Below are 12,991 nucleotides of genomic sequence, written 5' to 3' on the forward strand. Positions count from 1 at the left end.
CCCTTTTACCCCCCTTGACGGTCAGGGGTCGGACTACTGTGAGCCGTTTTCTCACATCGCTGCGCTCAAAGTAAACGAACGTGTTCACCCGCTTTACCGGCTCACCATTCAATTTGGGAGGCAGTGCATCCGCCAGCAGCCAGAACGTGATGCAATTGCGTTTTGGCCCCCCAAACCGAAGCGAAACAATTCAATTTTCGGGCCAGTAGCGCGTGCGTTGCGCATACGCAGTGTGGACCGCCCCGCTTTAGGGAAATCAGCTTGGCTGCAGCCATCAATGCCAACGAACCGCATCGGTGGGTGGATCGGCGAAAAGCGGCTGCTTGAGTTTGCTCTATGGCCCACATAAATCCCCTTTGCACTGGCCATTAATTAGACGAATCTGGTTAGTTACAGTTGCTGGTCAAAAGCGTTGAGAGCGAAACAGAAAAGCCATAGGAAAATAAACAAAAAAGAGCAGCAGCCGCGAATTGACAATGGCATTGACATCGAAACAGCGTCGCAGCATCTATTTTATTGGCTTTATTTCCAGCCAGGGCTGCACCTAATCGGGCTAATCAAAGTGGCCAAGAAGCGAGTGCGAAGCGGCATCAACGGTTGACCTGACCTCTGCTCAACTCGCGTTTTGGGCAGCAACATAAAAGAATGCCACGCGATACTCACATGTGGGCTAAAAGTTGAAGAAATTCTTACATTCTAATATATTTTAATCAATATGTTTTTATAAATCTGGCTAAAATCAATCAGTTATTGTTTGTATTGGTTATAAAGACTCTGGTTATTAACTGCGTACTATGATAAACTAGTTTTGATTATTAGAAAAAAATTTGCCTATTGTTCGGACCTTGTACGTAATAAAATATCTGTTTTCCATTAAACAACAAGCAATCAGATTCATAAACAAATATTTTCCATAAGTATATATATAATAATATATATATAATAATAATATATATACTCTGATTGTTACAGTTGTTTAAAGTTTAGACTTTGCAACTGATTAAATGTGCACATATACAGAGAATAAGCCGAATAAGTGCTTTTCAAAAAAAATAAATGTAACTAACTAACTTCGAAGTTACCACATCATTTGGTTTATAAAACTTATAAGAAAATACTATGCAAGAATCTTAACGTTTTTATGGCTTACATAATATGAGGTCTTTTACAAATAACAAAAGTCAACAGTGAAGTAAACAACAAGTTTATTTAAATTCAAAGATATTTATAACTTTAAGGCATACAAATGCAAATGATTTAACAATAAAAGCTTCTGGAGTGAGTCCATAGATTACAGAGCAGCGCAGTTTTCTTGGCCAGATGATGGTCTAGCTGAACTATTTTTAACTGGGCGATTGGCACACGACTTGGCCTGGTCATCAAACCCAAGCCAAGATTTGAACTTGAACTAGTCTCGCCTTATCACATTGCCTTCTAATTCGTTTTCATTTTCGATTTTCGCATCTACTTATGCTAATGAAGCCATCTGCAGACGTGGTTTTCGAGCGTATTTATATCGATTATGGGTGATCGCCAACGAGCGCAGTGGGCACCCAATAAACCTGGCCAAAAACCCGACACATTTCTGCCCAGTCATGCGTGGTGGCCAAAAGCCAAATGCCATTGATGAGACTCGTCTCCAAAACTTTGGCCTTTTGCCGGGCCGTAATTACAGACTTCCGTCTTTTGAACAGTTTCTCAGCCCCACCCAAGAGGCGAGTCTTGAAAAGCTGGCGGGGATGGGGTGGTTTCGGGTGCTGGACGAGATGCCAGAGGCGCCACAACGTATCCCGTTACAGGTTACAGGGCCATAAAGCGCCATAAACGCCGCGACGGCAATGGCAAATTATAACGCATACGGACACGTAGTCGATCCACTGGCTAGAAGGCTAATTGGACGTGCCCGGCCAGGATGTCCCTGCTCATCCCGCAGCCGACTTAAAAGTGGGCGTAACATAACAATTGTGGGCGATTTGCATACAATTTGGTGCTCGAGTGGCCAGCAAACTGGCGTCGAAATGTTGCTACGTCATTGTTGCTGCCTCTCGTGCTTCTGGCTAATAAGTCAGCATGAATGCGGTCTGTGTTTTGGCCTTTTGTCCCGCTGACAGCCGCTGACAAGCAAAACAAACATATCAGCGGCTGACCAGCGACCATTTGGCGACATTGTCAAGGTTTTTTTCAGCCCCGAATACAGCTGCTAATCTGTGGTGCTGACTAGCGCGCTCGGAAAGCACAAAAAAAACTGCAGCGGAAATCAGTGCCATTGAATGTCCTCTGGCAACATGTTGCCGCAGCACTTGTTGCGCGCGCCCACTCGCAGGCACCTCAACATCAGCCTCCTTGGGCGCCAGCACAAAGGACGCACCGCATATAAAACAGGATGTTTCGCCAAACATCCTCACAGAACTGTTCCACCTTCGAGCGGGCAACAAGTGTGTGTGCGGCCCAAAAGGATCCCCAGACCCCCGAATTCACTCTAGTTCCTAGTAAGGGCACAGGTTTCAGAGGTGAGTGCCATGCGAAAAGTGTGAAAACAGTGCTGAGCCTTAAGCAATCGAACTATTCTTTGGAAAAGCCAACCGCCAATTAGTGGCCATTGCTTTAAATTAAAGCTAAAATCACTTGTTAACTTTCGCCTAATGGCAACTATGCCACCAAGGATAGTTACTATGATAGTATTCGAGTAAATACATAGAGTTGGATATGAGGATATGAGGTTTGACATTTCCGTTTCGTGTACATTAATAAGTTTGCCTCGTAAAAGCGTCAAATAATATGCTATAATCCCCAGATCGGGGTAATTTTTAATTGGACCAAAAGTGTTTGCCAAACTAACGCCAACTAATTCGGTTTTGTCAACTTTTCGACTGTCCGTCCCACCTGGAAAATTAGTTGGAGTGAGGGAAAAACCAACAACCAGGAAATAGTTTTCCTCGTACCCAGCAGACACTGGGAATGGCAACAGCTATTTCGGTTAATGAAGGCAAATTGAAATATTTATGAGTGCACTTTTGGGTCCCAGGGCGAAGCTAGATTTCCATTTGCATTCGCACCTGCGCTGCAAAATGCGGAAATGGTGGTGTTAACAGCCGGACCTCAAGAACCCAAGAGCCGTACAGCGAAGCGTGTGCAATTTTTGATTTATCGCCGACAGTGGACAAGTGAAATGCCCCGCGAGCCCATCATTTGTCTCCCGAGGTGTCCCACATTTGCAGCTTCAGCCTGACAAATGATATTTAAATGCCCCGCCACGGTTAATGTGCTCCGCATGCATGAATCCTGCAAATCCAGGATGCGTAGTGCGGACGGGCGGCTGGAGGTGTTGCCAGGGCAGCTACTTCAAAGATATCAAACGTATCGCATATGCCATGCAAATCAGTTTAGGCCTGCCCCGAATCCCGGGTTTCATCTTCCATATACCACTTGCCATCTTGCCGTCTTCCATTTGCCATCTTGCCTGGGCGGGCTAAGCGAATTAACGAGTTTGTTATTGATACCTCCCATTCCTTGTTCCGACGACTTTTAGCCTTCTGCCCAGAACAAATAAGGCGGCAGCGCGGCACATTTATGAATTTTAAATGCACATTTCGGCATCGCAAATCAATCAGACGTTTGGCAATTGTTGTCTACCCACTTCAAATTCGCTGACTCCTTGCCTCTGGAGAGGCTGTCTGTCATATTTTGGCCGCGGCAGTGGGTCTTGCAACACATCCAGTTGGAGCCCATAAATTAAACGACGCTTGACTAGTTTCCTCTTTTATGTTATGGGACCCTTGAGTTTCCCTCACCTGTTGCAATCGCAGCCTGCAAATGCACATGCAACTGCAACTCCAACTGTTGGCCATTAAAATCTCAGCTGAGCAGTGCGTATGCAAATCTTTAGACGGTTTGTCTGGGCCATCGTCTTCGCACTCTTGAACACTCGATTGCCTGAATGCGGCTCTGATTGCCCCGACATCGAATTAAGCGAGTACCGCCGAAAGTATGTTAATGCTCGTGGTTGCGAAGTCTGCTCATCAGACTTGGACTTGGAGGTCAAGTTTTTGTTGTGAGTTGTCTGGGCAAGTTTTTAATGTATCCAAACGGAGCACTCAAACATCGACGGCACAGAAGTGCTAATTGGCCACTGGCTGGCTGGCGGTTGGGAAAACCCCTGATTTTCCTCTTCCTGCAACTTTGTTGCAGCCTTTGCAAAACACATTTCAATATTTTCCATAACGAAAGAAAGTAAATAATGATAAACATAAAGTTGGCAGATAATAAAAATTATTATCTATGGGTTGAGAAGCGAAAAAGTGGCATTTATCCTGAAGATTTGTTAGCCATATCCCCATGTTAACAGGGTTTGCAGAAAGCTGACGCCCAGATTTTAAAGCGGTAACTAAAATTTAATGACTAATGTTAAAGTTGTGCCATCAGTTGATTGAATACCTTGCATTCAGCAGTCTTAGCCAAGATGGAAATATTACCAGGCGGAAAGGGTTTGGTGACCCCAACAGTCACATCAGAGGGAAGAAAGTATAGTACAGCAGCACCTTTGCACCATTCCCAATGGACCTGGCTTTTCAATTTTGAATGCTCATGAGTGCCGCTGGGTCCTGCTACCTGCCAGCTGCAACCTGTTGCAGATGCCACGTCCACGATGCGCTGACACGGCACTCAGTGGATCAGCTTGCCTTGAGCAGGCCTCGCAGGCTGAGCCGTCACCATATCCAAAAGCCATAATCATTTGCATCTCTAATGGTGCTGCCGTCGTCGTCCTCGTCCGGACACCATACATCAACTGCCCTGCTCCCCTGGCACTTCCTCTCATCGCCCACTTCGCCGGGCTTCCCGAACAAGTGTTAATGCCTGTAAACCTGGTTATATGCCAGTGTGGGTGGATGAGTGGGGGTGGCTGAGTGGGTGGCTAAGTGGGTGTGAGGGCCCATTGTCGTGGCATGCCATTGTGGTGGTTTTAATGCGGCTGGTTAACTTTTTACGCGCCGGCCCAACAGATCTGGCCATAAATATCATGATGGTTAATTAGCAGGACACTTTGTCTGCGCGTCCTGGCTGCGGGTGGCTACTGTTACCCTAAGTAAAACGAACGGTCTTAATGTGATTTAAAGTTGCAATAGATAACGCGAGCTGCCGCCGCCTCATAATTATCCTGCCTTCTCTCCATTCTTATCCTTGCAGATGGGCATTGCCTTGATGTTCCTGCTGGCCCTGTACCAGATGCAGTCGGCCATCCACAGCGAGATCATCGATACGCCCAACTTTGCGGGCAACTCGTTGCAGGACGCTGACTCCGAGGTGAGTTCTCCGCAGGACAATGACCTGGTAGATGCACTGCTCGGCAACGATCAGACCGAGAGAGCGGAGCTGGAGTTCCGGCACCCCATCTCCGTGATAGGCATCGACTACTCGAAGAACGCCGTGGTGCTGCACTTCCAGAAACACGGCCGGAAACCGCGCTACAAGTACGATCCCGAGCTGGAGGCCAAGCGTAGGTCCGTGCAGGACAACTTTATGCACTTCGGCAAGAGGCAGGCGGAGCAGCTGCCACCGGAGGGCACCTATGGGGGATCCGATGAACTGGAGGGCATGGCCAAGCGGGCAGCCATGGATCGGTATGGCAGAGATCCGAAGCAGGACTTCATGCGGTTTGGTCGGGATCCGAAACAGGACTTTATGAGGTTTGGCCGGGATCCGAAGCAGGACTTCATGAGATTCGGTCGGGATCCCAAGCAGGATTTCATGAGATTCGGTCGAGATCCCAAGCAGGATTTCATGAGGTTTGGACGCACTCCTGCTGAGGATTTTATGAGGTTCGGACGCACTCCGGCGGAGGACTTCATGAGGTTCGGTCGCTCCGACAATTTCATGCGCTTCGGACGCAGTCCGCACGAGGAGCTTCGCAGTCCCAAACAGGATTTCATGCGATTCGGTCGCCCGGACAACTTCATGCGCTTCGGGCGCTCCGCTCCGCAGGATTTTGTGCGTTCCGGGAAGATGGACTCAAACTTCATTCGATTCGGTAAGAGCGTGAAGCCGGCGGCTCCCGAGTCCAAGCCAACCAAGCCCAATCAAGGAAACCCAGGCGAACGCAGTCCAGTGGACAAGGCCATGACGGAGCTGTTCAAGAAACAGGAGCTGCAGGATCAGCAGGTGAAGAACGGCGCACAGGCGACCACCACGGAGGATGGGAGTGTGGAACAGGACCAGTTCTTCGGCCAGTGAAGGAGTCCTGCGGGGCGCCTCCTTGTAAATAGATATGGACAAATGTACGCAAGGATCTAAATTGATATACGTATACCCCACTCCTCACACGAACTCCTGACTTATGCCTGAACTATGAATTTTTAATGAATGGGCTGGATTAAAAATTCACCGTGCTTTGAAGTTCTTATCTATAAATATATCTAGTGTAATACTGAAGAAATTGAAATTGGCGTGAAAAAAATCATGTGCCAACATTTTAAATAAAGATTGCTTTATTGTAAATTATGGCGCACTCGTATCGTCTGATTTTATTTTAAGGGGTATATATTCATATTGTATCGTCATTATTAATTTCTCTACTGGTCATAATCTGGAGTTCTCTACAATAATAAGGACATCTTAATATCGGATACTCTTGTAACCAGTATCAAAATATTTCTATATCTATCACTTATTTATATTATTTAGTATGAATTAGGATTTTAACATTATTAAATTAAATTTAATTTGCATCATATATTCTATGTCTTGAATTCCTTTTTTAAAAAAGATAAGTTAGAATGCCAACAGAAATTAAATAAAAACTTTTTTCATGTTCCAATAATAACGACTCTCAAATGCTTGACAACTCTGGTCCGGTTTGTGACATCGCTAGAATTTCGTGTATACCAGTTTATAACGATGGTTCGAGTCCTCGGAGAGTGGTAATTTTTAGTACCACTCATTCTTATCGCCCAGCTGTAAGCATAAGAAACCGCTGCTTGAGAATAGAAACCAAACAGCTTTAATTTTTTAGTTTGATCAGTTTATTTCGATTCCACGTTGGTAATCTCGACTGCTGAATACACATAAGCGAACAGTAAATACTGCCAACGAACTTTGGACGGAGCTACGTCATCTGGTGGACGGGTCTAAAGTCCAACTTGTTGCGCCGATCTCGTTGTTTGTGTTGTGTTTTGGATTGGAGTAAACACAACATCATACATACATACGTTAATAGGAACAGTTTACGGTGCACTTCTGAAACTCTAGAACTATTCCCACTGTTAAACCGCTATTAGCAGGAAAAGGATCGAAAAATGTCGGCACTCTTAAAAATGCACAGAGGTAAGTGTTCCCAGAACACAAATTGCAGGCATTACATAACCGCAAAGATGCCGATAGACCCATAAACCCATAAAATCGGCTGATTATACAATGATCTTATCTCCACCCAGTCCGTAGCCTCTTCAGCCCCGCCTTGGCGCGCAGCATCTCCGATGTGGCCAAATATCCCAGGATAACCACCCACTATACACTGAATCCCCGCGAGAAGGATGAGCGCTGGACGGAAGTGGACATGGAGCGCTGCGTCGAGGAGGTGGACCTGGTGATCGTGGGTGGAGGACCTGCTGGCATGTCGGCGGCTATTCGGGCGAAGCAACTGGCGGCGGAAAAGGATCAAGTAAGCTAGTCTCTTTATGACCATCGGAAGTATTGTGAGCAACCGCTTGCTTGCAGGAAATCCGCGTCTGCGTTGTGGAAAAGGCCGCCGAAGTTGGCGGACACATTCTCTCCGGCGCCGTCATAGATCCAATCTCGCTGAACGAGCTTATCCCGGACTGGCAGGAGCAGGGAGCCCCGCTAAACACACCCGTGACCAAGGACACTTTCTCCTTCCTCACTGGATCCGGCCGCATCTCCATTCCAGTCTTTAAGGGCTGGCCCATGGACAACCATGGCAACTACGTAGTTCGCTTGGGCCACCTGGTCAAGTGGCTTGGAGATCAGGCGGAGGCCCTGGGCGTGGAGATCTATCCCGGCTGTGCCGCCTCCGAGGTGCTCTTTCACGAGGATGGCAGTGTCAAGGGCATTGCCACCAACGACGTGGGCATTGCCAAGAGCGGAGCTCCCAAGGATACCTTTGCACGCGGCATGGAGTTGCACGCCAAGACTACCATCTTTGCCGAAGGCTGCCGTGGTCACCTGACCAAGCAGATTATGCAGAAGTTCGGACTGAACGAGGGCAGCGAACCTCAGGCCTACGGAATCGGTCTGAAAGAGGTCTGGGAGATTGCCCCCGAGAAGCATCAGTGAGTGACTAAACAAGGTTACCCACACAACATGTACCTCATCTTCTTTTCTCCCTCTTCAGACCTGGTTTGGTGGAGCATACCATTGGCTGGCCTCTGGACCGCTTCACATATGGCGGCTCCTTCTTGTACCATTTGAACGAGCCTACACCCACCATCGCAGTGGGCTTTGTGGTTGGCTTGAACTACAAGAACCCCTGGCTCAGTCCCTTCCAGGAGTTCCAGCGTTTCAAGACGCATCCCAAGGTGCGACACGTCTTCGAGGGTGCCACTCGAATTGCCTATGGAGCACGAGCCATCAATGAGGGTGGCTTCCAAAGTCTGCCACAGAAGCTATCCTTCCCGGGAGGCTGCCTTGTTGGCTGCAGTGCTGGCTTTTTGAATGTCGCTCGCATCAAGGGCTCCCATTACGCGATGAAGAGCGGCATGCTGGCGGCGGAAAGTGCCTTTGAAGCCATCAATGCGAACGCACAATCGACGGCTGGTGTGGAACCCACAGGCTATGCGGAGAAGTAAGTTTATAGCCTTGTAGCTAGAATAGAGCCAACATATGGTAACCGAAATGATCTTTCCTAGAATCAAGGACTCCTTTGTATGGAAGGATCTGTACAGTGTGCGCAATGTGCACCCTTCATTCCACAATCCATTGGGCCTGTACGGTGGTCTTGTGCTCAGTGGCTTCTCCATTTTCATGGGCGGTCGGGAACCATGGACCCTAAAACACGGTCCCCAGGATCACGAGTCCTTGAAGCCAGCCAGCTCCTGCCCGCCCATTGTTTACCCCAAGCCCGATGGCAAGATCTCCTTCGATTTGCTGTCTTCGGTGGCACTGACGGGCACAAACCACGAGGGCGACCAGCCCGCCCATCTGACCCTTAAGGACGACCGCATCCCCGTGGACCATAATTTGGCGCTGTACGAGGGACCCGAGCAGAGATTCTGCCCCGCTGGCGTGTACGAGTACGTGCCTAACGAGGAGGGCGGCAACATGAAGCTGCAAATTAACGCTCAGAACTGCATCCACTGCAAGACCTGTGATATCAAGGACCCCAAGCAGAACATCAACTGGGTGGTGCCCGAGGGAGGTGGCGGTCCCGCCTACAACGGCATGTGAAAGGATAATTATCGCAGCCAATCAGTGTACCGCAATTGCATTTCACTAGTTTTTAAAGTTGAGAATTTGAACTTATGATTCGGAAGTAAGCCTAAAGTTGCAATAAAATTGTAGTAAAAGTCAGACAGTCAGTTGCCAAAAAGGTTTTATTTAAAATGTTCTACTATCATTTGTTCGGTTTTGTTCTCATTTTTTTGTTTTTCTGTTTAAAACACCAACTTAATAGGTAAATATTGAATCCACAATCAATTTGTCAATTTCGAAAACCTTTCATATTCAGTGCACGGATAAAACTTGTTTCTCATTATATAGTTTCACATATATATGCATGTATGTATAATGTACTATCTTGTTTTTCACCAAAACGGTTGCATGTCATTAGCTTAGAGTTACGATTTAGTTGTATATGGTTATTAGAACAGACACATCGATGGATACACTTAAGTAGGTGACCCTCTCTCTGAAATGCTCCCTAATCCTGGTGCCTATCCGCATATCACTCCCGGACCTATCTAGAGTTTAGCTGAACATACATACATATATGCCGCGGGACTGGATCCCTCAATATTCTCTAAGTGAGTTCAAGCACAAGTCTTTGAATAACTATTATATGATGCTTGTGGGTAGTGCCACATAAATTTCATTCATTACAACAGTGCATAGGTGTAACATTTTATCTAGGTTCTATCCTAAAGGTACAGCGAATACGAATTTACACTCTGGACGATCTGTGTGCAGATCCCGACCTTTGGATTACTTCCGTGCTGTGAGTGGTCCCTGTGACCGTAGGACGTCCTTTAGACAGTCAACTGTACAGTGCGTCGATCGAATATACTCAAATATATACTCCTAGCAATATATACTCCATCTTTTATTTAACTAGACTACATATATGGGTTTCTGGGTAAGCCTTCCTCATGCAATGCCAATCGAAACGCCCCTTTGTACATTACGTGCTGCTTAGTGGAGGTTATCTCTCTCGGGATTTCACTAGGATTGGTTTAGGTTAATATCAGTTACCAGATTTATCTACGCTTACTTAAATAGCACAATTAACACCTGTATTGAAATTTTTCACCATCAAGTTGTTCGTTATCATTATCATTTGCAATCAACATTGGTACAACATTCAGTTATATCTTCATGTATCTGTTTGTTCATCAAAAAGAGGCACTGTTTTTAAGGCAACACTACACAGTGAAGTTGTTTAGCAGGATCTATGTACATAAACAGAACGAGGTGCTAATGAAAACGATAGATATGGGAGAATCCGAAAGGTTCTGCAAATCATATAAAAACCATTGGGGATAAACATGGGGTTTGGGTTACAACATTCAGTGGTGCAACAAGTATGCCCACAGATATTCACATATAATACTTATGTACATCATATACATTTACATATATAATATAACCAACAACGAGCAGGCCATATTTAGCCGGTCTTGGAGTTACTGGAAAACATTTGCGATAGAATGGACTGGACTGCTCTGTGGATCGATCAGGGTAACTCCTCTGCCTCATCCTAAAAGTGCGCTTCGGTTTGGGAAACCGCGGCAACTTGATTAGCGTATGTATATATCGTATATGGCTAGAAAATATCTTTCACGTGCTGGTGACGTACATATAATAATTTCGCAGCGATCCGTTCGATCTGCTCGAATCTGTACAATCTGCTTAAATATGTAGGTGTTGTAAAGCTTGTTCAATGGGGAAACCTGTAGAGTGTGTGTTTGCTTATTGTTAATGCTTGCCGCCGGCTGCACCTGCATTCGCCTGCATTTTCGCGCTCTGTATTCAAATATGCACAGCTGATGCAGCCCTATATCGAATACAAATACAAATATACATAAAATATTTTACTCTTTTTTTGTTTGCGCCTTTTCGCGCTGCTGTATAAAGTGCAACAGGTCATGTGGCCAGTGCAAATATTGGCGGGCGCGTTTACCCCTTAGCCAAATATTGGCAATTTCGAAATGGGCAATTGACATTGACACAGGCGCAGACACGCCCACTGTTTAATATGGCCTGTTTAAATATATGGCCGAGTGAAATGTACAGAGAGCAAATAAAGATATGGACTAATCAAATAAAACTGTCAACGACAACGAAAAATTGCTCGAATAATTTTATTTAAATTATATTTTGTTGAGTTGTTGTTGCTGTTGCGATTGTTGTTGTTTTACAAACTGCATTTAAATGTAAAAAATACAAAACTTAGGCACAAGAATTTGAAACACTTCAAATTGAATAGAAATCCACTTTAAATTTAAATTACAAATTATGACTTCGTTTCGCTTAAGAGATGAAGAGAAAAGTGTCTATTAAATAATCGCTTAAATCGGAACTAAATTAAATCATAAGTGTGTATGCGTACTTGCACAAGGCTGTGATCTCGGCCTAAATCAATTAAGCCAACCATCAAAAAACGTATTTGGTTCGATGATGAACTCCAGAACCTCCAGAAAAGAACTAAAAATTGACGATAAATTGCACAGAATTACAAATAATGATAGAACACTGAGTACATCTGCGTGAGGGTCTGTGTTTTGCTTAGAGTTTCTCCATCGTTTCATCGTATGACTTGCATGGTTTACGTATCTCGTAGTTCCCTACGAACTAAGTTTAAAACTTATGACACTAAAATCAAATATGTACAGCATAAAGAGCTCTTCCATCAATCGCGTCCGTTTTGTTTTTTGTTTTTTGCTTTTTGTTTGTCTGCATGATTTCATTCCTAAGATTAGATTTAACATTAACTTTAACCGTACTCGTAACTGTATTTGTAATTGTAACTAAACTAAATCAGCTCAACACTCTAACCTGCTCAAATTTCTCGGCAGGACGCGGCGGCAGCCCCGCCAGCTCTGCGTTTATAATTTAAAATTATAACTATTACCGTAGGTGTGTAATCGTAATTCATTTAAGTTACAATAACTATAGATATGACACTGTCACTGTTCGCTTAATCCGAAAACAAAACAAAACTGCCTCCTGTTTCCTCTCTCAACTATTGCACTGGTCCGGAAACGGAGGACGCGGGGGCTATGGGTGCTGCTGCGCTCCGTAGGCCACCGCCAGTTGCTGGCCATAGCAGTCGTAGCCGGACTGCAGGAGGCTGTAGGAGCTGCGACCTATGTCCTTACGGGGCGGTGGCGGCATCATGACCAGGTCGTCGCACTCCGCCGGCTTCTTGTTGCTGCTGCTGCTACTGTTGCTGCTGCTGGTGATGGTGTTGTTGGTGCTGCAGCTGGTGTTGCTGCCGTTGACGCTGCTGCAGCCGGTGTGGTTGTTGTGATGTGGCTTGTAGTGGCTGCTACCAGCAGCTCGTGCCGGCTATGTGCCCCATCCGCCCGATATTCTCGGCCGTTTGTGGTTGGGGGCATCGTAGTCGCCTAGTTGCTGCTGCTGATGTTGCTGCTGCTGTTGCTGCTGCACGGCGACGGCTGCCAGACGCACATCCTGGTCGCTGCTCGGCGCACCTGCATTAAGGATAATGAAGTCTGTTAAGCTATTAGTTTGATTTGATCCATGGTCGCATGTGTATGACAAAGGCAGGCGGACGGGCATTCAGGGCATTCAGGGCAGGCGGGGC

At 46.0% G+C, this 12,991-nt stretch overlaps 3 protein-coding genes across 12 annotated transcripts in view; 2 read left to right on the plus strand and 1 right to left on the minus strand.

Moving 5' to 3' along the window:
- Positions 1–2,375: 2,375 nt before the first annotated feature.
- LOC6733792 (FMRFamide-related peptides) lies at positions 2,376–6,506 on the plus strand. The gene is made up of 2 exons (XM_016167746.2): positions 2,376–2,510; positions 5,185–6,506. The coding sequence occupies exon 2, from the start codon at positions 5,185–5,187 to the stop codon at positions 6,226–6,228; it is 1,044 nt and encodes a 347-aa protein (XP_016026752.1). The 5' UTR covers positions 2,376–2,510; the 3' UTR covers positions 6,229–6,506.
- A 414-nt stretch (positions 6,507–6,920) lies between these two features.
- On the plus strand, positions 6,921–9,519 carry LOC6733793 (electron transfer flavoprotein-ubiquinone oxidoreductase, mitochondrial). The gene is made up of 5 exons (XM_016167747.3): positions 6,921–7,317; positions 7,428–7,654; positions 7,711–8,282; positions 8,345–8,794; positions 8,859–9,519. Exons 1-5 carry the CDS (start codon positions 7,290–7,292, stop codon positions 9,394–9,396), a joined length of 1,815 nt encoding a protein of 604 aa, XP_016026753.1. The 5' UTR covers positions 6,921–7,289; the 3' UTR covers positions 9,397–9,519.
- Positions 9,520–9,524: 5 nt separating this feature from the next.
- Positions 9,525–12,991, minus strand: part of LOC6733795 (myocyte-specific enhancer factor 2) — a 44,715-nt gene continuing 41,248 nt past the window's right edge. For 8 of the 10 annotated variants that reach the window (XM_039292399.2, XM_039292402.2, XM_039292400.2 and 5 more), the window contains one exon: positions 9,525–12,878. In XM_039292399.2, the coding sequence (XP_039148333.1) occupies positions 12,733–12,878 (146 nt within the window). In that variant the 3' untranslated portion in view covers positions 9,525–12,732. Of the gene's footprint in view, positions 12,900–12,991 lie in introns of all 10 variants that reach the window. The other 2 variants (XM_039292396.2, XM_039292397.2) reach the window with 1 other exon arrangement.

Source organism: Drosophila simulans, chromosome 2R, assembly GCF_016746395.2.
Source record: "Drosophila simulans strain w501 chromosome 2R, Prin_Dsim_3.1, whole genome shotgun sequence".
Classification (NCBI taxonomy): Eukaryota; Metazoa; Arthropoda; class Insecta; order Diptera; family Drosophilidae; genus Drosophila; species Drosophila simulans.

Bases quoted from the DNA above. Each gene is read 5' to 3' on its own strand.
- LOC6733793 (XM_016167747.3), top strand. From the start codon at position 7,290: ATGTCGGCACTCTTAAAAATGCACAGAG. The intron at 7,655-7,710 runs GTAAGCTAGTCT...GCTTGCTTGCAG, and splicing joins TGGCGGCGGAAAAGGATCAA to GAAATCCGCGTCTGCGTTGT. The intron at 8,795-8,858 runs GTAAGTTTATAG...GATCTTTCCTAG, and splicing joins CCCACAGGCTATGCGGAGAA to AATCAAGGACTCCTTTGTAT.
- LOC6733792 (XM_016167746.2), top strand. From the start codon at position 5,185: ATGGGCATTGCCTTGATGTTCCTGCTGGCCCTGTACCAGATGCAGTCG.